The 23,455-nt window shown below is 44.8% G+C and overlaps 1 protein-coding gene across 1 annotated transcript; it reads right to left on the reverse strand.

Annotated features, from left to right (window-relative positions):
* Positions 1 to 210: 210 nt before the first annotated feature.
* Positions 211 to 23,408, reverse strand: LOC115317132 (zinc finger protein OZF). The gene is made up of 3 exons (XM_029976694.3): positions 23,131 to 23,408; positions 22,956 to 23,072; positions 211 to 3,790 (listed from the first exon to the last, which is right to left on the reverse strand). The coding sequence occupies exons 1-3, from the start codon at positions 23,330 to 23,332 to the stop codon at positions 2,394 to 2,396; spliced, it is 1,716 nt and encodes a 571-aa protein (XP_029832554.2). The 5' UTR covers positions 23,333 to 23,408; the 3' UTR covers positions 211 to 2,393.
* Positions 23,409 to 23,455: the final 47 nt, after the last annotated feature.

Genomic DNA, 23,455 nt, shown 5'->3' on the forward strand with positions numbered 1-23,455 from the left:
AAAGATGAGCAGGATTGATGTAAGCGTGCCAACTATAACCATTGAGAAATCAAGGGAGAGTACCAATTTAACTTTAGATTAGGCGTCTACGTTTTGGCTAAGGGGCCGGTTGCAGTCTCCAGGGTCAGAAAATAGATAAGATTACATAAATGAGGAAATAATAGACAAGTCCAGCATTTAAATACAAAAATTAAAAACAGCAAAAACAAGTAAGGTGGTTGAATACATATATACTTTATTTTTAAATGGAATAGGTAGCTAGTCATGACATTACAAAGTAATTGTGACCCATAGAACTCACCGGGCATCAATCAAAGTGCATATATTAACACAGGGCAAAAGACTGAGAATGCTAGATCTGATGATGAGAATATATGCAAGAGCCATGACAGATCATAGTTACACAAACATGAAACAGGGAACTACAAATATAGTGATGCTGCTGATGACAATGTACAATAAATACTATGGCGAGAGAAGCCACGTTTGGTGCAGATTTTCTCGTTCTTTTTTTTATATCTCCGATTACGCTTTTCAAGTGCAACGCAACGCCCACCTCTTTTTTTATTATTTTTCCTTCACGTGTTTTCATTTTGACATTTAGAGGAGTGGGCCGCGGGCCGGGCATCGCTGGAAAGATTGCGGCCATTTCCAGGCCGGACGGAGCGGCTCAGCGGGCCGGAGTTTCGAAACCCCTGCTCTGGATAGAGGTGAATTGGCACGATGCAGTCTTATCTCGTGAAACGAGCAAATCATCTATAAAATATCCCGGGTTTTCCCTAATGTAGAGACATTGTACCAAGTAGTACGATCAACGATTCACATCACCTGACGTGAAAAAATGCAACACTTTCTAACCAAGCAGTCCCGGACCGAGCATGCTAACAAAATGGGAATCATGTGTGAACACATTCATTCTTATAAAGCAATGTCATCCTTCTTAACATGAGCGAGCAGAAACAAAAACTTGTGCTTGCTAATCTTCAGTAGTGCGCTTCGAAATGCAACTAAAACTGTTAAAACTGCATTGCGTTAGGAATGTCGGTAAAATTAGTGCGAAAACTGTGAAGCAATGCCGCGGAACCGGAAACCTCGATTGGATTGTGATGGCCAAACCCCACTGGATTTCTACAGTTGCCAGACAAAAACATAAACTCTTCCAAAAGCCAATTCGTTCACAGCTTTGTTCACTTTGGCGCAATTTTTCCCTTTGGGCGCAGCAAGGCGCAGGCAAGGGGGAATTTATCAAAATGGCGCAAATGGACCACTCCTGTAAATACTATTGCATAATAGCCACTTTAATCTTGAAAATTTTACTGGTATCAACATTCACATTCATGCAAGTACCAACATTGTCAAATTTTCCGTTTATTTTTAAATACACCAGGCGTGCACCATCCCACTTTGGAAGTGTGCTTTCATCCTATGCACGCAACTGATATTTGTGTTGGTTTTAGAGCGCAGCTCTTAGGCGCCCGTTTCCGGCTTGAGCGGCGTCGCCGTCAAAGTAACCGTGCGTTGCATGCAACTTAGGTTAGTCCGCGTTGCATGCATCTCAGGATTTATGCAAGTCGCGTTGCATGCAACCCACCGGCGTTGGCGCAAACACGCGTTGCGTGCAACCAGATTGCGTTTTAAACCGAGTTGCTTGCAACCGCCGGAGTCGCCGGTTGCATGCAACCCGGCGACGCCTCCTAGGTCACGTGACGCCCCGATGTCACGTGAACCCCCCCCCCCCCCCTCCAGAAGATATTAAAGAATGAGGGGAGGAGGAGAAGGAGGAGGGGTCTACCCTCCCCTCCCCCTCCCCGCTCAGTACCCTTCCCTACTCCTCCTCAAGAGCTGCGCTCTAATTCGGCGTTACAGTTGTAAACGGCTTTGACTTTCTTTTCTAAAAGAGCCAAATCCATGTGAAGCGAAGCTGAGATAAACAAGAATGTGTGCTTATCAGACTAGCATTGAACCCTGTACCACAGCCACCTTTACGTTTCTTATTCTTGCATCATATGACTGATTTCAGATTAATACCTTTTGGAAATGATGAACACCCAGATATACTCTGAATTTCAGCCAAAATTGGCTTAGTTCCGACTTCTGGATTTCGCTTTGTTAACAAAAAAAATCCTCATTTCTACTTGAAATTTTGATTGCAGCGGGTTAGTCCTGTTGAGCGCCCTTACCGAGCGCCTGAGCACTGCAGAGAAACAACACCTGCAAAGCTCGCTTGAGCGGGTGATGCTTCTCCGCAGTGCACCCATGCTCGGTAAAAAGCCTGCTCAACGGGGCTAACCGACCGTGATCAAAACTTCGAAAAACACAAATATCTTGAAGCGAATATCGAATACCATTTTATTTGAAACTACTATTCGAATATTCACACGACACTATTGCTTTCACTTGTGTTTTTTGCCTGTGTGAATTCGATTGTGGTATTTGAGGGATGCAAGCCATGTGAAGGCTTTGTGACACAGCTTACAATAGTAAGGTTTTTCACCTGTGTGCGTTCGATTGTGGAGGGTCAAAGTGCTTTTCTGAGAAAAGGCTTTAGGGCATTGCTCACACTTGTAAGGTTTTTCACCTGTGTGTGTTCGGTAGTGAAGGGTCAGGTGGTGACTCTGAGTAAAGGCCTTAGGGCATTGCTTGCACTTGTAAGGCTTGATGCCCGTGTGTGTTCGAATGTGGTTAATCAGGGCTGATGGCCAAATGAAGGCCATTGGGCACAGCTTACACTTATTTGGCTTCTCATCTGCGTGCATTCTATAGTGAATGGCTAGAGCGCCCTTATGACTGAAAGTTTTCACACATTGCTTGCATTTATAAGGCTTTTCTCTCATATGCATTTGACTGTGCACGGTCAGATTGTAACGCTGAGCGAAGGTTTTAGGGCATTGCTTGCATTTGTAAGGTTTGTTGCCTGTGTGTGTTCGAACGTGGCTGGTCAGGGTTGATAGCCAAGTGAAGGCTTTGGGGCACAGTTTACACTTGTAAGAAGGTCTTTCACTTGTGTGTGTTCGACTGTGTAGGGTAAGAGCGATATTCTGAGCAAAGGCTTTGGGGCATAGCTTACACTTGTAAGGTTTTTCTCTCGTATGTATTCGGCTGTGCACGGTCAGATTGTAACGCTGAGCGAAGGCTTTAGGGCATTGCTTGCACTTGTAAGGTTTGTTGCTTGTGTGTGTTCGAATGTGGCCGGCCAGGGTAGATTGTCGAGTGAAGGCTTTGGAGCAGAGTTCACACTTGTAAGGTTTTTCACCCGTGTGCATTCGATTGTGGGCGGTCAGATCGCTATTCCGAGTAAAGGCCTTGGGGCATTGCTTACACTTGAAAGCTTTTTCACCTGTGTGCATTCGACTGTGGTTGGTTAGACTGCCCCTATGTGCAAAGGCTTTAGGGCATAGTTTGCACTTGAAAGGTTTTTCAGCTAAGTGTTTTTGACAGTGCTTGGTCATACCCCCATGCTCCTTAAAGGCTAAATGACAGCGCTGGCACTTATAGGCATTTGTGTGAGTAAAACAGACCTGCCCTCTGGGGGACAATTTTGGAGAACTGGGACATTTCGACGACATATCACTTCTATGCCTTTGAGAGTGGCACTGCAATTCTGACCTGGAGTCAAACAACACTGAACAATGCTGGCACTTGAATTGTTCAATACCATGGGAGGCCAGGTGGCTAATAATTTCATGCTGATCTGTGGTGACATAGCCACAGAAACAGCACTTAAACCAGATGTCCTCAGTGGCTCTAAACTGGCAGTGGATGTCCTCCCCCACCAGTGCAGCTCCTTCACCTATAAAAAAGATGTCACATGTATTAGGGCAGACATGAAAAGCGCCAAGAACTGGCATCATGGGACATGCATATTCATGCAAAATTTTAAGAGAAAATTTGTCAAGTGACGTCAGATCACACGGCATCACGACGTCATGTCGTGTGATTGATTGAATAGAGTTTTATGGCGCCAGAGCAACTAGGCCAAAATGCACCAGGTGCATAAACTATTGCGGGAAAGGGTTAAGGAGAAGACAGAGCTACAGTAGCTGGTGATGCAATAAAAGTATGAACATGAATAGTGTAAAAGATATGGACATGAATTTCAGGTAAGTATAAAAGTTATAATCAATGAAGAATTACCTGAAAAAAAAAACATGATGAAAAAGGACGACTTATAACAAGTGTAGATAGCCTGTTATTTTAAGAAATTCCAAAACTTTACTGAAAGGTACAAGAGGTTCATCTCCTATACTCTGTTGCAGTTCGGCAGCGGTGCAACACAGGCACTGTTATAAGCATTCTACTCTGCTCGCAGATACGCCCACACTGAAGCTAGGATCGGCAACGTCATCGCTTGACCGTCAACAGCGTGATCGACGACGCACGTGCTGGGAGAAGACAGCGTACCCAAGAGGACACGGGCCACAACATCTGCCATCGTCTACTAAAGGAGCGACGGTCGCCGCTTCGTGCTCAGTTCGGCAGCGGTGCAACACAGGCACTGTTATAAGCATTCTACTCTGCTCGCAGATACGCCCACACTGAAGCTAGGATCGGCAACGTCATCGCTTGACCGTCAACAGCGTGATCGACGACGCACGTGCTGGGAGAAGACAGCGTACCCAAGAGGACACGGGCCACAACATCTGCCATCGTCTACTAAAGGAGCGACGGTCGCCGCTTCGTGCTCAGTTCGGCAGCGGTGCAACACAGGCACTGTTATAAGCATTCTACTCTGCTCGCAGGTGAGAGACTTTTCGCACCCCGAATAGTTTGTTTGTATGCACTGCTGCCGAACACAGCTTACCGTGTATTTCTTGTGTCTGTCTGGCCATCATGACTAAGGACGGCAAGGAAGCTAGGGAATCTAGGGAGTTTGCAAAGGCGCTCGACGACCTTCGTCGCGAATTGAGAGCCGACCTACGTAGTTTAAAGGAAAGTACGAAGTTTTGCAGCGACACTTGCGACAAAGTTGAGTCGATTGGAAGCGACGTAAAACAGCTAAGGAAGGAAATCCAGGAACTGACTAAGAGAAACTGTGAGCTGCAAAATGAAAATAAAATACTGAGTCAGCGGATTGAGGAATTAGAGCAGTACCAACGCTCAAATAACCTCGAGATAAAAGGAGTGCCTGAGGGGGGCAATCCCTATGACGTCATCAAAATGATTGGTGACGTACTGGAAGAGCCAATTTCAAATTCAGACATAGATATCTGCCATAGGGTACCAACACCAAAACCAGGCGAGCAAAACATCGTCGTGCGCTTCATACAACGCACGAAGAGAAATGCTGTACTTATGAAGGCAAAAAAGAAGAAGCTCACTGCTGCAGCCCTTGGTTACACTTTGGCTAGGACGACGACGCCTGTGTTCGTCAATGAGCACCTAACACGTCAAAGCAAACAACTGCTGGGGGCAGCTATTGCTAAAAAGAAAGAGGTTAGGTGGAAGTACGTCTGGACTACGGGTGGGAAAGTGTTTGCGCGTAAGGATGATGGCTTGAATGTTTTAAGGATTCTGTGTACGGCTGATTTGGAAAGAATGGCATAGACTTTTAGCTTTTGCACTCGTCATTTGATACCGTTTCCTCACCTTTATGTATGCTGAGTCATGTAAATACTTTAATAGTGAGCAATTCAATGATAAATACAGAAATTACAAGCCATGTTTTTCTGCAATTCATCTAAATACCAGAAGTATAAGAAGGAAACAAGACGCCCTTGATTTCTTTTTTGATTCCCTTCGCTTGCGCTTTGATGCCTTGTTGTTCACGGAAACATGGTTGCGAAAAGACGAGATACCGCCGAGTTTTGCGAATTACAACTGCGTAAATTTAAACCGAGATAAAAAACGAGGAGGTGGAATTTTGATATATCTAGAGTCTTCTATTTCTTTTACTGTTGTGGACGAATATTCTGTAATCAATGCAGATATTGAGTGTCTAGTTGTTCGCATGGAAACAATGTTTGTTGTTGCTGCATATAGACCACCCACGGGAAACAAATCTGTGTTTCTTGATTTCTTTGACAACTTGCTCAATTTTCTTTGTTTAACGAAGCACTCTTTCATGGTTATGGGTGATATAAACATCGACACACTTGCAAATGAGTCTCACGCGACCGATCTAAATGACCTCATTCTGTCCTATGGATGTTCAAACGTGATATCGCTACCAACCAGAATAACAAGTGAGAGTGCCACATCAATAGACGTATGCATAACAAACATTAACCAAACTGAACTATACCCTGGAATTTGCACACAGGACATTAGCGACCACCTGCCCATTTTCTGCCTAAGCCGCCGTCCGAAAAAAGGCAAAAAAATTGACCCAGTTAATTACTGCTACCGAAAAATAAACGAAACAACACTTAGCATATTTCATGAACTCGTTAAGAGTTTTGATTGGACAGACGTTTACTTAGAAGAAAGCGCGGACACTGCTTATAGCAAGTTTTTAGGTGAATTTAAGAAGTTGTATGATTGTGCATTCCCTATAGTACAGGGAAAAACGTCAAAACCCAAACTCCGTAAGCCATGGGTGGATGACGACCTATACAAGAGAATTAGAATAAAAAATAACATGTACCATTGTTTCGTGAGGTCGCGTGATAAAGCGCTGCTGAGTGAATTTAAAAAAATCAGGAATAAGCTTAGTTCCGACCTTAAAAGGGCAAAATCTGAACACTTTTTGAGCAAGTTTGATAGTATTTACAATAACCCGAAGAAACAGTGGGAAACGGTTAATAGCTTAACAAATAAAGACTACGTCCGGTGTGGTGTGGATAACATAACCATAAACGGTAGAAATATAGGTGGTGAAGAACTTGCAAATACACTGAATGAGCATTTTATAAACGTTGGTGCTCCGCGAGAAAGCGAAACTGACAGCAAAATCACTTCCACAAATAGAACTTCAAATATCTCAAGCTCTATAATGCTTGAGCCAACTTCCCCATGCGAAGTTAGTAATTTGATAAAAAATATAAAGACGAGTGTAGCGGCTGGGGCTGACGAAATAAAACCTTTGCCAGTTAAAATGGTGTCAAATATAATAAGCCCAGTCCTGGCACATATTATAAACAACATGTTGCAAACAGGAATATATCCAGACGAACTCAAAGTCGCAAGGGTTAGTGCGGTGCATAAAGGGGGAAACAAAAATGACCTAAAAAAATACCGACCAATATCTGTTTTGCCAATTTTCTCAAAAATATTTGAAAGCGTGATAAACGTTAGATTACAAAGGTTTTTTTCAAAATACAACGTAATCACTAGGTCCCAATATGGCTTTCAAAAGGACAAATCGACTGAGCTTGCTCTTACGAATATTAAAGACATAATTATAACCAACATCGAAAATAAACTATATACACTCGGGTTATTTCTAGATTTGAGCAAGGCCTTTGATTCGATACAACACAATATTTTACTGTCAAAACTTCAGACTTGTGGTGTATGTGGCGTAGCGTCTGACCTAATCAAGTCCTACCTCCGAAATCGTAAACAGTTTGTACATGTCAATAACGCAGCTTCTCGGCAATTAGAAATAAAACATGGAGTGCCCCAGGGCTCCATACTGGGGCCACTACTTTTTCTCATATATATAAATGATATAACAGACATCCCAAATTCCCCACATATGGTGATGTACGCTGACGATACAAATGTTTTCTTCTGCAGCAATACAAAAGTGTCCTTAGAACAACAGGCAAATGATTATCTTCAGGAACTTTCAGACTGGCTGGAAACAAACACGCTTAAACTAAATGTGGACAAAACAAAGTACATTATATTTGGACCTATCAATAAGCACGACAATAGTGTAATACATCTGATATATAATAGCATTCCCATATCTCAGGTTATAGAACAAAAGTTTCTTGGCGTCTGGTTTCATGAAACACTTACTTGGAACACTCACGTGAGCAAATTAAAAGGGGACCTATCGAGAACACTAGGCTGTATATATAAAATAGCAAATTTATTACCAAAATGGCTTATTAAAAACTTATATTACTCTTTGTTTTCCTCAAAACTCTGTTACGGAATTATGGCATGGGGGACAACCACTTCCACAAATTATAGCAAATTAATCATTCTCCAGAAAAAGGTTCTGCGCATTTTAGAAAACTATCAAGGAAATGTTCGTGATTTTTATAGCAGTCTATATTTTGCAAAACATAACATGCTTAAAGCAAACCAGATTTATTACTTTAAACTTATGCAGACAATATACAAAGAGAAACTCTATCAAATGGATGAAGTGCCATCGCAACCCTATCTTCTCAGAAACGCCAAACACAAGGCTCCTAAGGTCAGGACAAATTATGGAAAACAAAAACTAAATTATCAGGTTCCTACATTACTAAACATTTTTGAAGGGCGTACTGATTTTGCAGTATCATTTAATAAATATAAAAGTAACATCAGACACACCCTTGTACACAACGATATATATTACGCGTAGTAGAAATTGTTTTGTTTTTGCGCCTACCAGTGTTGCAATGACGAATGTGTTTGTTACATGGCTGTAACCTTTTGTGTACATATCTTTTGTGATTTTCTTTCTTTTTTTTTCTCTTGCTCCTTCGATAATTTTGTGATTATACGTCAGTGATTACGAATCAATGTCGTACAAATGATAGTCATCTTTGTGTGACATTATCTAGCTGGGTTTAGAATTTTAAAACGTTTTGTGAATTGTTTCCTATTTATTTTGCTTCTTTTCTTTCTTTTTTTTGCTCCTTTGTTGATTTTGTGATTATACGTCAGTGATTACGAATGAATGTCGTACGAATGATAGTCAACTTTGTGTGGCATTATCTAGCTAGGTTTAGAATTTCAGAGCGTTTTGTAAACTGTTTTCTTATTTCTTGAAATATTATATTCATCTGAGGACAGATTTTGTGTAACAAGTGTGCATGTTTGTAGCTATGTAGATGTATGTATTTTGTTTACTTTTTTTACGTATATGGCAACTAATGCAAGTTGTGCTGTAATGAACTGTGGGGGGTAGAGGCCCAGTCAGGCAGAAATGCCTTTTGTCTCTACCTCCCTACCGGGCCTGGCCCGTGAGAAACCAAATAAACTTCAAACTTCAAACCTTATGTTGTACCGCAGGAAAGGCTATAAGCGCGAGCTCCTTACTCTGGAACAGATCTCGGCGGCACAAGCTCTCGTGCAGTAACGGCAGCTGTCAACGCTATGAGCTCGCGCTTCCAGCCTTCGCTGCAGTACAACATAAGGTGAAACGGAGTATAGCAAAAATGTGGGATGAGATGGATCCAAAAATAGTCGCAAAACATGCTCGTCGGTTTTGATCCAAGTACCTACAGTGCCACAGAATATGTAGGACAGTCAAGGTTTTGCCACAAGTGTGTTCTGCACTGACCTGATCTAGCCATGAATGACAAAGACCCCCACCCCCTCCACCAGTCCCCCATTATGAAAGAGTTCACCAGTGCTTGAATAGGATGCATTAAGAACAGAAGGTTATCTTATTTCTGATTATTTTTACTATACCATCAAATACTGGGCAAGCGCCCACTCAAAATATAGAGATAATCGCGAAAAAATGGGGGATGGGCGCTTGTCCGGTCAATATTTTAAATATAAATGTACTGTGCATATTTTCTCAGATCTTAGAAATTCTGATATGGGCGCTTAATGTGAAATGGGCGGATGCGCGGTTAGGGTTTCTACTGGAAATGATGTCGCACAAACGGATGTCATCGAGAAGAAACTTTGTTCGTGTTGATGTTTTATCAAGTGCATTCTCTCCAACTTCAGGAGTACCCCAGGGGTACTCCTGAAGTAGTGGGGCCATTGCTATTCCTAGTATTCATTATTGATAATTCAAAGTGTATTACATCTGCCAGGATGCTTTTATTTGCTGATGACATAAAGTTATTTTCACATATTCATTCCGAAAAAGACTGTGAAGCGCTACAATCTGATGTGTTGAGCATTTCTAAGTGGTGCCTATTAAACCGCTTGCCTTTGAATGCCAACAAAACTAAGGTAATCTCGCTAACAAGACACAATAATCCCTTACACTTTAAATACAAGTTGGGAAACTGCACTATAGCTCGATCTGATGTAGTCAGCTAGGGACCTCGGGGTGCTAGTAGATTGTAAACTATTGCTCAAATCTCATGTCACTAACATTTGTGGTACCGGTCTTAGAGTGCTCGGGATGATCTCACGTTTGACTCGACACTTCCAGGCACCTGCTACTTTATTACGCTTATTTTGTGCTTTGGTTACGCCATGACTTGAATTTGCGTTTGTTGTGTGGAACTTTCTATCACATAGCGATTGCAGACGCATTGAAATGGTACAAAGGCGTTTGCTACGCATAGTGTACGATAGGCATTTTAACAGGAGATTATTTATAGTATAATTTTCTTGTTAAAAGTTTTAAACCTCAGAACCCTAATTGACCGCAAGCATTGCGGAGATGTGGTGGTCTTACAGAAACTGATACAAGGTCGTTTCAATGTACCTGATATTTTGAGTAGTACAAGCTTACGTGTGCCAGCTAAACATACGCGACTCTGCGATACGTTTTACCCTGACAAGCAGATTGAAGGGTCAACAATGCATAGAATTCAACTTTATTGTAATTAGCCTTGTGGAGCATGATTTCTTTTCCATGCCTTATTTTACTTTGAATACCGAGTTGCGTGTGTAATTTGTTTTATTATGGCTGATGTGTCATTCCCGTATTTCACGTCTTTGCATGTTCAACTCATTGTGACTTTTATGTGCATCAATATCAAAGCCTTCACGGTGTTCGGGCACGCAATAAATACCAATACCAAAACTAGCCCAGCATGTGGCTGTTTATTTATCCTTCTCTCTCTCTTTCTACGCCTATTCTATTAATTAAAGGAAGTGATGAATTTTATTAACAATAGACAAAAAGAAACAACATGTAACCACTTTGAACATATGTATGAATTTGGATCTAGTAATAAAAGTAATGTGAAATGTAATCAATTAATTTCTGGTAATTTTTCAATTACTTTTGTGATGCAGTGATTGATTACTGTAATCAGTGACATTTTTCAACGAAGTAACTGTAACCGGTCACTCTTATCCAGTAATGCGTGCAATACTGAACATGTGTCAACTTCAGAGCTACAATTCCTACCGTGCTGTTTGACCTCATCCAATCACCATCAACCACCACCGCGACTTTAGCGCCACTATACTCTGTTTCACACTTAGCGTGCAACGCTGTCAAAGCTTTTGGCGCGAGCGTGGGGCCTGATATCTTTGATCATTTGCGTGCGTTGTCGCACAAACAAAACCATAGATGAAGCCACGCCCTCGTGCCAGTAGCTTTGACAGCGTCGCACGCTAAGTGTGAAACGGAGTATAGATAGAAAAGCGATTCCACCGTTCAACTTCGCCAATGGGCCTGGCAGAAACGGCCGAGTCAGGGTGCTCAAAGGTGCACTAAGGATGTTTCCGAGATCGTCTGTTATTGGTAATAACTTATTGTACAGGTCCAGACCATCCTAGAAATTCAAAAATTATGCTTGTGCGACGTCTATTTCTCTATTAAAAATGAGATCGAAGTTCGTGCCATGCCCCTTTCTGAGCGGACAAATCTGGAGCGCAGAATCCAGTGGAGGTGCCGGCGGTGTGACGACGAGAACGTAGACTGGGTGACGAGCACCCGTCGTCACGCCACCGGCACCTTTGCTGTACCCTGTGCTCCAGATGTTTCCACTCAGAAAGGGGCATGGCACGAACTTCGATCTCATTTTATATATATATACTGTCACGACAGGGAAGAAAGAAACTGTGGTGAAGTGCTGATCTCCATGACAGAAAATATTGCATTGTTTTAAGTTAATGTTGTATCCGAGCTTGAACTTACATGGGTTGGTCTCAATTTAAAGAACAAACAATATATTATAAGCGTGTGTTATCGCCCTCCCACTAAAACTGGCACTTTTGTGATGCAGCTTTGTGACGCAAACAATGCAGGAGTTGTTTGGTTTCCAAACGCACTGATAATACTGTTGGGTGATTTTAATTATCCCTCCATAATACGGTCAGATGGAGGTACCGTATTTTCTGGGCTATAGTCCGCGGACTATACATGTTTAAAAGTTGAAATTTTAGGGTGTGTGGACTATCTACGCATGCGGACTATACAGGAATGTTGTTTTTCAAGATCATACATTATGACGAGACGTGACGAATTTTGTGAATGAAAGAGCATGTTAATTATGATTCATGTATAATACAAGCGCCTTTGTGAGCTAAAAAAGCAGACATTTGTCTAGGTGTGCCGTGTATGAGAAGATTTTCACGCCAACTTAGCGCCAGGTGTGGACTATGCATGGCATGGGGACTATGCACAGCATGGCGACTATGCACGGCAGGGCGACTATATGCACGGCAGGGCGACTATGCACCGGGTGCGAACCATCTAAACATAAACTTTTATTTTTTACCCCAAATTTGCTTTTGCGGACTATAGCCCGGAAAATACGGTACTAACCTTAGTTCCTTGTCTTCAGAATCCACAGTTTGCAAATTTGTATCTCGATTCACATCTTTCACAAATGGTTTCCCACCTGACGCGCATAGCTGTATCAACTGCTTCCTTGCTGGACCTTATATTAACAACTCCGCCCGAGCTCATCTTTAGGATAACGCATATGCCTGGTCTCAGAGATAATTCTTTACTGGATTTATAATTGAACATACCTACATGTCTTAGGTCTAAGCAAATTAAACAAATCGATGATTACGCTAGGGCTGATTTTTAAGCCATCAACCACAAACTTGGCCTTTTTTTATGTGGTTATGTGCATTGTTTTGAGGAATGCTCAATAGATAAAAAAACTAGTGTCTGTTTAAAGGGGTATGGAAACCAAACTCCGAAGCTCATCTCTTTGCTTCAATATGAAGTAGGTTAAACTGGGACTTCACCAATGGCCATATTTCGTAGGAAAATGCAAGAAAACATATTTTAAACTGAATTAAACGATAACCAAAAAACGCCTCGTGGATGTCTGTGAAGCTTCGATGGAATGTCAAGAAGACGTCCTGTCAGTAAGAGCAGTGCCACAACGGAAAGTAGGCTCTCTCATAGAAATTGCTTTGGCCTGAACGTAGTACCAACACGCTTTGCTGAAAAAAAGTCAGAACAGAGTTGGCTACCATTGGATGGTAGCCAACTCTGGTATTTTTGGCAACGCTTGATTGAGGTCATTTGGGGATTTTGTCCGTGCAATGTCATGTCAACGCTAAGAAATGACGATTTAAAAGTGGCTGAATGCCGAATATGCCAATGATGGAATAGCCGCCTTAGTTGACTGCTACGAACTCGATCGCTACGAAGTGAACACAATTACCAAAGTTGTTAAAAGGAGACGGCCCGGACGTTTGGTACGTTTGAGAAAGATACGTCTGAACTAAAAGAGTGTCAGCAAGAGCCACGTAAATGCCTGTTCACACTCAGAGCGGAACCACACTGGTACAGCGCTCTTAGTAACCGCTTTGGGAACTATCTTTTACAGCCGATTTTATCAACCGCTGGGCCACTAGACAATCGCAGCTCGATGCTGACTTGTCGCTTGGCAGAGGAAGATTAGACCGGCATTGAGTGACTCCCAAAAACTGCTCTAACTCGAAATATTTTGGTGTTCTGTTACGTTGGAATAAATAAGACATACTAAAAAAAGTGTATGTAGCCATGTAGCGAAGGCAATCCATATGACGACTGGCCTTCTTATCCCAAAATAGAGGTCAGGGTTCAAACTATTCATACAAGAAGGGTCCGCAAAGGCTGTGTGGGCATATTCCATTCAGCAAGCCAGCCGTACGTGGGCAGATGGTCTTGGCCAGGGTCGTCGGAGCAACGTTGCATCAAAGTGCCTTGCTAGGCCTAGCGTTCCTAGGTAGTAGGATCGTTGTCGATGAAGCTTTTTCGAGCAACTGTGGTTCCAGCGTTTGTCTCCGTGGCAATCAATTTCAAGTACTTTTTTTGTCTCTTGCTGCTTGAAGTCGGTATCTGCGCGGAAAGCGTGCAGAAATACCCGTCGGTCATGGAAATGACGTTATCAAGCGATGTTGCAAGCCACGTGGATATGATCGTAAGAAGTGCGTACAGCTCTGGAGCTGTCGCAGAAATCCGTCGTAACTTGCGCAAAACTTAAAAAAAGTTTTGATTCATGAATACGGATTTCTTCGTATATAGGTTTTGTTGTACGGACCTTTTTTGTCGTAAGATTGTTTTGTGAATAAGCTGTTATCTGTGGCGGACGACGAAGACAAGGCTGACGTGTCATACAAATATGGCTCTAGACCGATTTGCATATTGGCCATCATGGCCACTGGTGATGTGGCGGTGTCTTCGTCCTCATTAATGTCATCATACCCACCACTCTCGTCGCGTTGGTCGGCCATCACACAGGCAGGGGACACCTCCACCGGCTTCACTATATGTTACAGCCCTCGGGTACTTCGACTATGCGAGATTGTAACGCATTGGACGCCTCCAAGTGACAAAACTCAAATATGATTGGTCCTGCACAGCATGATGACGTCAAGACTGCCCTGGATCTGCCGGATCTCCCGAGATGCACCGATCTCTTCGATGGTCGATTTTGAAGCGCTCTCCAAAATCCAGGCACTTAAAACTAAAATATAGCCATCCGCTTTAATACAACCACGCCATTATTCATAACCAATTTGTCTGATCCTATTTGACTTGTCTCTTGATGTTTTTTAGTATATTTTAAGGAAAGGGTTACATCACTCATGGGTTCACACGTGCCTCTTCACACCATATCTTCACCTCCCAAAGTGCCATAGTACAGCGTGACAAAAAAAAATATATATATATATATATATATAAAAAAAAAACATGTGTCAAGCTGCCAAACGTTTTGGGAGCAAGCGACATTGGACAGTACACCATCTTGTGGCCGAGGTGTACAAAAAAGCAGCCGAAGAATGAAAAGTCTCGTTTTAGAGCGCAGCTCTCAGGTGCTTGTTTCAGTGCTTTGCGTCGTCGACGTCGTCGTAATTGCACTAAATTTAGCGGGAAAATTGATGTCGCGTGACCTACACTCATTCGATTCCCCGCCAAATTTAGCGGGGAAATTCAGTTTTCATATACTTTTCATGTAGGGATGCTTATATACCTTTCTCACCCATCGCATATCCTCAATTGTGTCCAGCCTTTGTTCGAATTTCAACTTACTGATCGCCTCTCTAGCCTGGAAAGATGCCCAGCCCATGCCTCCCTGCACTCCTTCATTTAGTGTATTCCCATGGGCACCGAGCGCCAGTCTGCCCACGCTTCTCTGCCGGGTCTCTAAGCTCGACTGGACCTCAGATTTCATGCATAATACTGCATTGCCATAAGACAACCCCGGCACCATGACTCCTTTCCATATTCCCTTAACAACTTCATATCTATGGTAATTCCATAGCGGCCTACACTTCATAATTGCTGCATTCCCTTTTCCTTTCTTTAGCACATTTTCTTCCTATTCTTCCAAGTATTGTTTTCCCCCATTCAGCCCCACTCCTCGGTATTTATAGTTCTCTACGTGTTCTATTAAAATGTCTTAAATTTTCAGTGGGTCCCCCTTCTCATCCTTAGAAACCATTATTCCCTATTTGTCGCTACTGAGGTTTAGGCCCATTCAGTCTCCTTCATCTCCACAGATCTTAATGTAACCTATCCCGGCTATCTGCTAACAGTACAATGTCGTCTGTATAGAACATTCCTCGTATAACTTGGTTTACTTTTCCCCCTCTCTCCATATATGACACATCAAAACCTAGACTGCACTCTTCTCATCTCTTTTCCATTCTACTCGGGTATGTCATAAAAAGTAGAGGTGATAGGGGACAACCCTGCCCGAGTCCTCTTTATTTCTGCTGGTTCTGTTCTTTCTGCTTCCCATGTTATAACAACCTTGTTATTTCTGTATACCTGTCGTAAAATCCTAATCAAATGTGTAGCTAAATCATACTATCTCAGCAGTACCCAGAATTTTTCCTTACTCACATTGTCGTGCGTCGCTTTAATGTCTAGAAATGCATTCCATAACGGTTTTTTACTCATCTGTGCCACCTCTATACATGCAGTGATGATGAATAAGCTATTATCTAATCTCCCATTTCTTCAAAGCCCATTTTGTAGCTCACCTAAAATGTTTCCGGCTCACTCTTCCATTCTTTTTACTACCTGCAGCGCTAGTCTGTTATTGAGCGGTATGATGTTATGCTACCCTTATTTCCCTTGCCTTTATATATAGTAATCTCATTCTGCTTGGTTTCCAATCATTGGGTACCTCTCCCCTCATTATTATTTGATCAGTTGTCTACTTTAATTTGCTTTTCATACCTAGTGTCTGTAGCCATTCCAGCATGTACTTTCAGTTGTCTCGTTCGTGTTCTCTCTTGTGCTCTGTTGCTGTTTGTGTTCTGTACAATCTTGTTTTGACTCAAGTTATGCGAATGTTGCCTCGACTGTTTGAACTCTCTTGCCTCCTTGCCCTCTACACTTATCCCCTCTTGTGTGGCCAATGAACAATGGAACCCTTCTGTTTTTCTTCACTGTGCACTAATGTGCTCCCAGAATCTCTTTGCTGCATTCCCATCATTTCGATTTACCTCCATCATCTACTGCACTCCAGCTCTACCAATCTTGGCCTGGATTAGAGCAGATGCCTCTCTTTTTCTTTGCTGAAATGTATTCTCTTTTGATGCTACCTCAGCGGGTATGTCCCCTTTTATCCGCCCATCTGTGTTCCCTTGAGACCTCTTGTCACCTTGTAATGGCCGCCTTAACTTCACTGTCCCAGCAGCTTTTTAGTTCATGTTTCCTTCTCCTTCTTCCTATTTGTTTGATTTTGAACTTCTCTAACTCTCTTTTAAAAGTGTTGACTAAATCGTCATCAGTCTATTCTCTCTCCAGTTATCTGGATACTAGTCTCAATTCGTTCTGATAGTTCTTGTAGTTGGGCATCGTTTAAGGACAATAGACTTTCTCGTTCAAGAATGTGTCCCTGGTTCTGCTGTACCAAACTTTATTTTGAGTCGCTTATGATCACTTCCTTCTTCCTCTATTTCCATATGTCCTGTTATACAATTTGCTAGACATTAGACAGTAATCAAATGTTGAGCGTAAATTGCTTCTCTCCCACCTTATTTTTCCTTCGCATTTTACTTGGGCGTTTAAGGGGCACTGTCACCCCCCAAACTTTTTGTTTTATTTTTGGCCAGGCAATTAATTATGGTGTCACAAGACTACCCAATCAATATTTTGCTAAAGCATCAGATATATTTTTAATAAAGCGAAAAACGCAACTGCTCAAAACTGAAACCGGAGTGGAGAGGACGAGGAAATATAGAGGAGGAGAGAGTTGGCAGAAGTCACGTGGCTGTGCAACTTTTGTTTCTTGACTCAAGATATTTGTGGCTGTTTAGACGCCACGAAAGATGAGTATCATATTTCTTTTCTATTTTTAATATTGAGTGTGTGCCTTCAATGACTCACGACTTTGATTATATTTGGTGGTTGTGTCTAAACCATAGAAAACGGTATGTGAAAACGGAGAAGAAAGTGAACGCGACTAAAACCGGCCAGTTCTCGATCGGCGATTTTTGGGCGGAAAGAAAACGAGTTTCGTATACTCCGTGTCGCGATAACTTGGCGAACTGTGAAGGCTGCGGCCCCCCGCGACCCAATAGGGCACGTGATAACACTCCATGGTCGAGGCCACGGGGGCCCCATTATCGCCCGCCAAAGCAACAACGCTGTCCGCGACAAAAAGTAGTCCTAGGCTTCTTTCAATGGCAATTGAACTCACGCGATTCCATCTCTAACAAGAGGATATGAAAAATAAAAATTCACAAATTTATGAGATTCAATTATATTTCAGCCAAAAAAGTGACGCCACATCCGTATCCGCTCCCGATTTTTTTCTTCTTGTAGTGCTGTGGCCGTTGGCAATCGCAGACGTGTAATCGGCCGTTTCCGCTCAAAAGATTGCACTGTGTCCTGGCATTAGCACTCGTCACAGATTTGCAGCTAAATTGAGCGTATGGTTGTCTCATGAACTGTTCTTGAAGTGCTCGCTATTCTAGCAAACGGAAATGTTGCTGCGGTGGACGTTCATCCAAAGCTGGTTGGTTTCGGAGCAGACGACTCTTAGCTAGCAGACGACAGCCAGTTCCTCCGGTCCTCGCGCCTCGCATATGGCGTAGTGACACAAGTGCTCCCATGATGTCGGGTCACGTGGCTCGCTCCGACGCTCTTATTGGGTCGCAGGGCCCTAGCCCCCACAATTAACCAAGTAATCATGAAACAGAGTATAGTTGGGCACCCATGTGTGATGTACAGATAAAAACCTTGACAAGCATAAATACCCTGTCAGTGTCCCTTTAACAAGCACTAGATCAAGAGTATCGCAGAATTCTTATAGCATCGTCCCTGTAAAATCTGTATATCAGTTAAAATCTTCTAAGGTGCATTCATGTCTCCTAAGATAACTATTTCCCGATTAGTTCCAGCTTCTCCAACATCTTTGGAAATACACGTTGAGTGCTGTTCATTTTCCTCTCTTGAATAAGTTCCTGTTTTGAGATATACAAATTCTATGAGCGTGTCGAAACCTCTGATATTAACCTTTTAACCAGATGTGTTCTCTGCAGTTTTCCCTCACCCTTTTCCAGTCCTGTCCTTTTACTAGCACTCCCAATCTCCCTCATTCATGTTCCCGTGCACATCCATTGCATCCCACCTAGGGTTACCAACCGTCCCTAATTTTTATTAAGCGTCCAGAGTCCCGCATCGTCCCTGTCAGGACAGTTATATGTCCCGGATTAGGCCCAGACCGTCCAGTTAAAAATTTTATGTGATTTAATGCACGGCCAACAATGCGTGTCACGCTGCGAAGTATGAATCTCACGAAGCAACGCTGTGGTTATGGTGGCTACTGTGGTGACTAGCATTGGCTGCGAGAGGCTTTAGCCACTTTAGCTTGCAAGCCATGACAAGCCAAAAGTCAGGGCGACACTGGTGCTGGGTAGCGTTTGTTATCATCATCATCGTTTGAAAAAACCCCTTTGTGTCTCCCTTCTCTCTCGCATTGCCCTCACCCCCCCTCCCCCCCTCATAAGATACTTTATAATTTTTTTTTTCTGCAACTGCCACTGCGTGGTGAGAAAGGCTAACGCATGTTTCCTTGCTGTCTCTCTGTCTCCTCCTCCTCCTCCTCCTCCTCTCCTCTCCTCTCCTCTCCTCTCCTCTCCTCTCCTCTCCTCTCCTCTCCTCCCCTCCCCTCCCCTCCCCTCCATCACAACTTCCTTCAATGAAGAGTTGGTAACACTAATCCCACCCAAAAATAACCTGCCAAGTAGGGTATTTCCTCCATATCTCCCAAGATGCATCTCTGCCAACCCATACGCTACAAAATCATCATTTAATTGTTCCGCAATTTCTTCCCACTTCGTCTTATTTCTGCGCCCCTGCATGTTTATAAATTCTATACTGAGCTGCTCCTTTTTGCTTCTGCGAGGCTTCCTCCCAACCTTCCTATTTGCTTTTGAGCCAGCCACCAGGGGGCTCTGCCGGCTCCTAAAAAAGCCTTTGCTATACAGCCCATCGTACGCCCCACCCGCATCCCTGTCAGTTCCCAATGGTGGATGCCGTCTCGGCTGAACGGAGGGATCGGACTCTCCTGACCTCACATCCATTCTTAGAGCTCAGTCTCTCGATGGTCCTGTTAGCCTCCTGGGCTGCCCTCTCTGCACCTACTCCTCGGCCCCCGACCTCCAGGACGGTGCATGTTACAATGTGCACCATCCCGGAGGTTGTGACCCTCACTGCTTCACTCCCTCCTCCATGCGTGTGGCCAGGTCCCTTCCTTCTCTGTCTCGGACGTCATTCAATCCTGCGTGTACCACCAAAGGTTTTCCTCACCCTTGTTCCCAGTCAACTTTTCTACTGCCGTGTCCATCACCTCCTTCAAACCCCCGGCCATGGTAGGGCTGCAACTTTTGCTCTCCCATCTCCCCCGACCTTGCTGGCGATCCCCGCTGTGCACCTAAATACATTAGAGCTCCCTACCAAGAACACTCTCTGCCCCCTTCCCTTTCGTTTTTCCCGCATCGCGGGTTTGGTGGTTGTCGGAGTAGAGGGCTGCTGTTGCACCACCGCATTTTACAACAGCCCCGCTGCCTTCGCCGCCACACTGGTGTCTATGTCCTCTGCCGTCTCGGTCTCTAATGGGTGGTTGCCTCTCTCCTCTGACCTTGATACAGCAGAGCGCGCCCTCCTCGCCGCCAGACTTACTCGGAATCCTTTTCAGCCGATTACGACTGCTGGCTTCAGAGCGCTCCGACATTCTCAGCCCAGTCACGGAGGTAAAACCTCTTAATGTTAAAAATGCATAAAAAAATATTACAGATACGAGCAGCTGTCCAGCCACAGAGGATAAGCGTCGGCGGAGGTGGCCCGTGTTGCGAGTGTCAAGCGATAATTGACACTCGTAACGCGGGCCACTTCCGCCGACGGTTGTCCTCTGTGGCTGGACAGCTGCTCCTGACTCACCAACACCAAGTACCTCGCCGTTCTCCACGGAGGCCGCGAGACCCAATCCTCAAGAATGTCCCTCCATGGGAAGACTTCATGGCGCGTCTCCCCAAGCCTCTCACCCGAAGAACGAGCCGGGAAGAGCATCGAGAGGAAAGAGCATCCCTAGCCGACCGCAAAGATAGAACACCAATAGCCATCAATAGCCATCTGCCTGGTGTGAAGCCACCCAACGAGCCACCATTGCCTGGGTCACCGGCACTGACGCGCATGCCGAGACATACCACTACTCACAAGACCCCAGCACCTGTCGCCTTGAACTAGACGCCATTCATCTGGCACTAGCCCACCTGAAGGCCAACAGACCTCAAGCCAGCTCCCCTGAATCCATCCGGTTTCTGGTTTATACGGACAGCAGAGAGGCCGTCACCAGGCTTGGGCTCACACCTCGTCAGGGCTCCCTCTGCCAGCGCATTAAGACCCTATGCGCTGAACTGCTCTTCACCCACAACATAGAGGTGCGGGTGGATTGGGTACTGGGGCACGCGGGCGGCCGAGGCAACGAGGCCGCTCATGCGTGTGTGAGCGCGCAGTCAAGCATCCGCTCCGACCCGGATATTTCGGTCCCACCTGCACTACTCGACCCCGATCCCTGGAAAAAAAACGCTGCAGCCAAGAAGGCGGATCGCCTTAGTCTCAAGGAGCAGACCCCAGCCAACCCTTTACCCCTGCCGAGAGGTCGGCCTAGAGGTGCACAAGTGCTCATTCATAAAGCACGCACCGGGGCGGCTCTTAATGAAGACGTCCTGGCTCGATGGAGAACCTACACCCCCAAGAGAGGGCGCCCGCCTGCTACAAAATACTTAGGCGATACATCCACCTCACACACGAGTTCCCACTCCGAGTCAGCGCAGTCAACAGAGGCTCCCAGCCCGGCGGTGACCTGCTCTACATGTTCTACAGGCGTTCCCCCTATGGTCCGACATCTACTGTGGGAGTGTGCGGGGCCCCAAACTGAGCGGAGTTGTTTTCTAGACCCCAATGTGCGTGCCTACGAGGACTGGATTAACCCCAAGAGTAGTGCCTGTGCGAAAGAGACGCTGCTGTCCCTCTGGGACTTTGCGCGCGCGACGGGCATTGACCGAAGGATATAGCCTTAATTTTCGTTTTCTTTAATCCCCCCCTGTAAACCATCCCCTCCAGGCCGTCGCGCCATCCTTATCTTAATAAAGTGTAACAACAAACATACGGTGGACGATTGAGCAAAATTTATGCTCGCAACGTGATGAAATAACGGTTGTGACGTAAATTGTTTTACCCATTGGCATGTAAAAAAAAACAAAAGCAGCAGTATGCGAATTGATTTTTGCAGAACAGAACGAAAGCCAATGCTCGGAAAAAGTTGTCAACTCACCGCGTTTTCGACAGCGCCACATCAGCTGCGTGACGTCAGGGCAGTGTGTTGGTCTATATCAATCGCCGTCATGCCAGACCCCGCACACCACCACAGACCACTGCCGGCCATCGTCAACAAAACCACGTGATTCCCGTCCAAGTACCACATGACGCCTGCGCCGCTCCACACTCCGACGACTACAGACGGAGTGCTAGGGAGCGCTCCGAGAGGGAGAGGCGCCCTCGGAATGAACCAGCCGATCAGGCCACAGCACTTTCTTTCCACCACCCGATCTCGCGCGCTCTGGAGAGAGCGCTCGAGAGCGCGCAGAAAGAACGACGCAAATTCGCCATAACTGAGCTAATCTAGCAACCTTGCCAGTGGTACTTATTTTATTTTTTTTTTATGAGGAGTTTGAGTTGTGATTCCGATGCATGCTCTTCCTAGGTAAAAATTCTCATTGGATCGAATTGGAATTCTAACTGGTTTCAATTCAAACCAAATGGTTTTGGTGGGTTCCTATTGGAAGCACTGTGGCCAATTGGTCTCACCAATTGGACAGAAAAATGTTCTCGTCGGAAACTTAATGGGTTCCGATTGGTTCCTATTGCAGTGACCAATTGGAAATTCCAATTGGAATCTAATGGGAATTTTCAACTGGGTTCGCTTCGCGCCCGGAGCGCTATCGTGTCAAGCGTGTTTCACATGCAGCGATTTTGGCCCTAGAGCGGCGCGATTTCTGCCGTCACGGCGCTCGTGCCGCTCAACCGCTGGTGCTGGCCAGAGCGCCGTGACGGCAGAAATCGCGCCGCTCTAGGGCCAAAACCGCTGCATGTGAAACACGCTTCACACGCTAAAGCGAAACTCGCATGGAACAGTGCGTGTAATCGCACGTGCAGCCTCCTGTGTGATCTCGAAGCGCAAGAGCGGGTGCTTCTCCTAGATCGCAGCAGGGGGTGGCAAGAGAAATCCAGCGTTTACCTTCCTGCCTCTCCACGCAGAAGTTATACGGCTGCAGTGCGGTATCGCCCGGAGCTCTTGAGCGGCTGAACACGGTGGGCACGAAGTCAGGGCGGTCCTTGAAGTTCGATGGCCGCCCTAGAGTTAAGAGTCGCATTAATCGAGTAAAGCTCGCCAGAATCTTACGGAGCCGTACCTGTGACAAAGTGCGCGCTGCAGATGTGACAGTCCCCGAGAGGCTCCCAGAGCGAGCCGTCCGGGTGCACTCTCCTCACTGCAGCGACCCAAGCTGCTCTCTTCTCGGGATGCAATAGTGGCGATGGAAATCTAAAAAGCCTTGCGGTGTCTTTGCTGTCAAAATAATTGGTCGCACCACACACGACACAGAGAGCAGACATTATTTTGTCAGACGGCCCGTGGTGCAGTCGAACCCCAAATGTTCGACCTAAAAATTCGGTTCGAAGAAAGTTCGCGACACCCCTACTGTCAAGGTTCCTAGACGGGCATTACAAACGAAGCAT

The sequence above is a fragment of the Ixodes scapularis genome, unplaced genomic scaffold, assembly GCF_016920785.2.
Source record: "Ixodes scapularis isolate PalLabHiFi unplaced genomic scaffold, ASM1692078v2 PGA_scaffold2__306_contigs__length_199485367, whole genome shotgun sequence".
Classification (NCBI taxonomy): Eukaryota; Metazoa; Arthropoda; class Arachnida; order Ixodida; family Ixodidae; genus Ixodes; species Ixodes scapularis.

Bases quoted from the DNA above. Each gene is read 5' to 3' on its own strand.
- LOC115317132 (XM_029976694.3), bottom strand. From the start codon at position 23,332: ATGTCTGCTCTCTGTGTCGTGTGTGGTGCGACCAATTATTTTGACAGC. The intron at 23,073-23,130 runs GTACGGCTCCGT...TCTTAACTCTAG, and splicing joins CAGCGCGCACTTTGTCACAG to GGCGGCCATCGAACTTCAAG. The intron at 3,791-22,955 runs GTAAACGCTGGA...TCTTTTTTATAG, and splicing joins CTGCGTGGAGAGGCAGGAAG to GTGAAGGAGCTGCACTGGTG.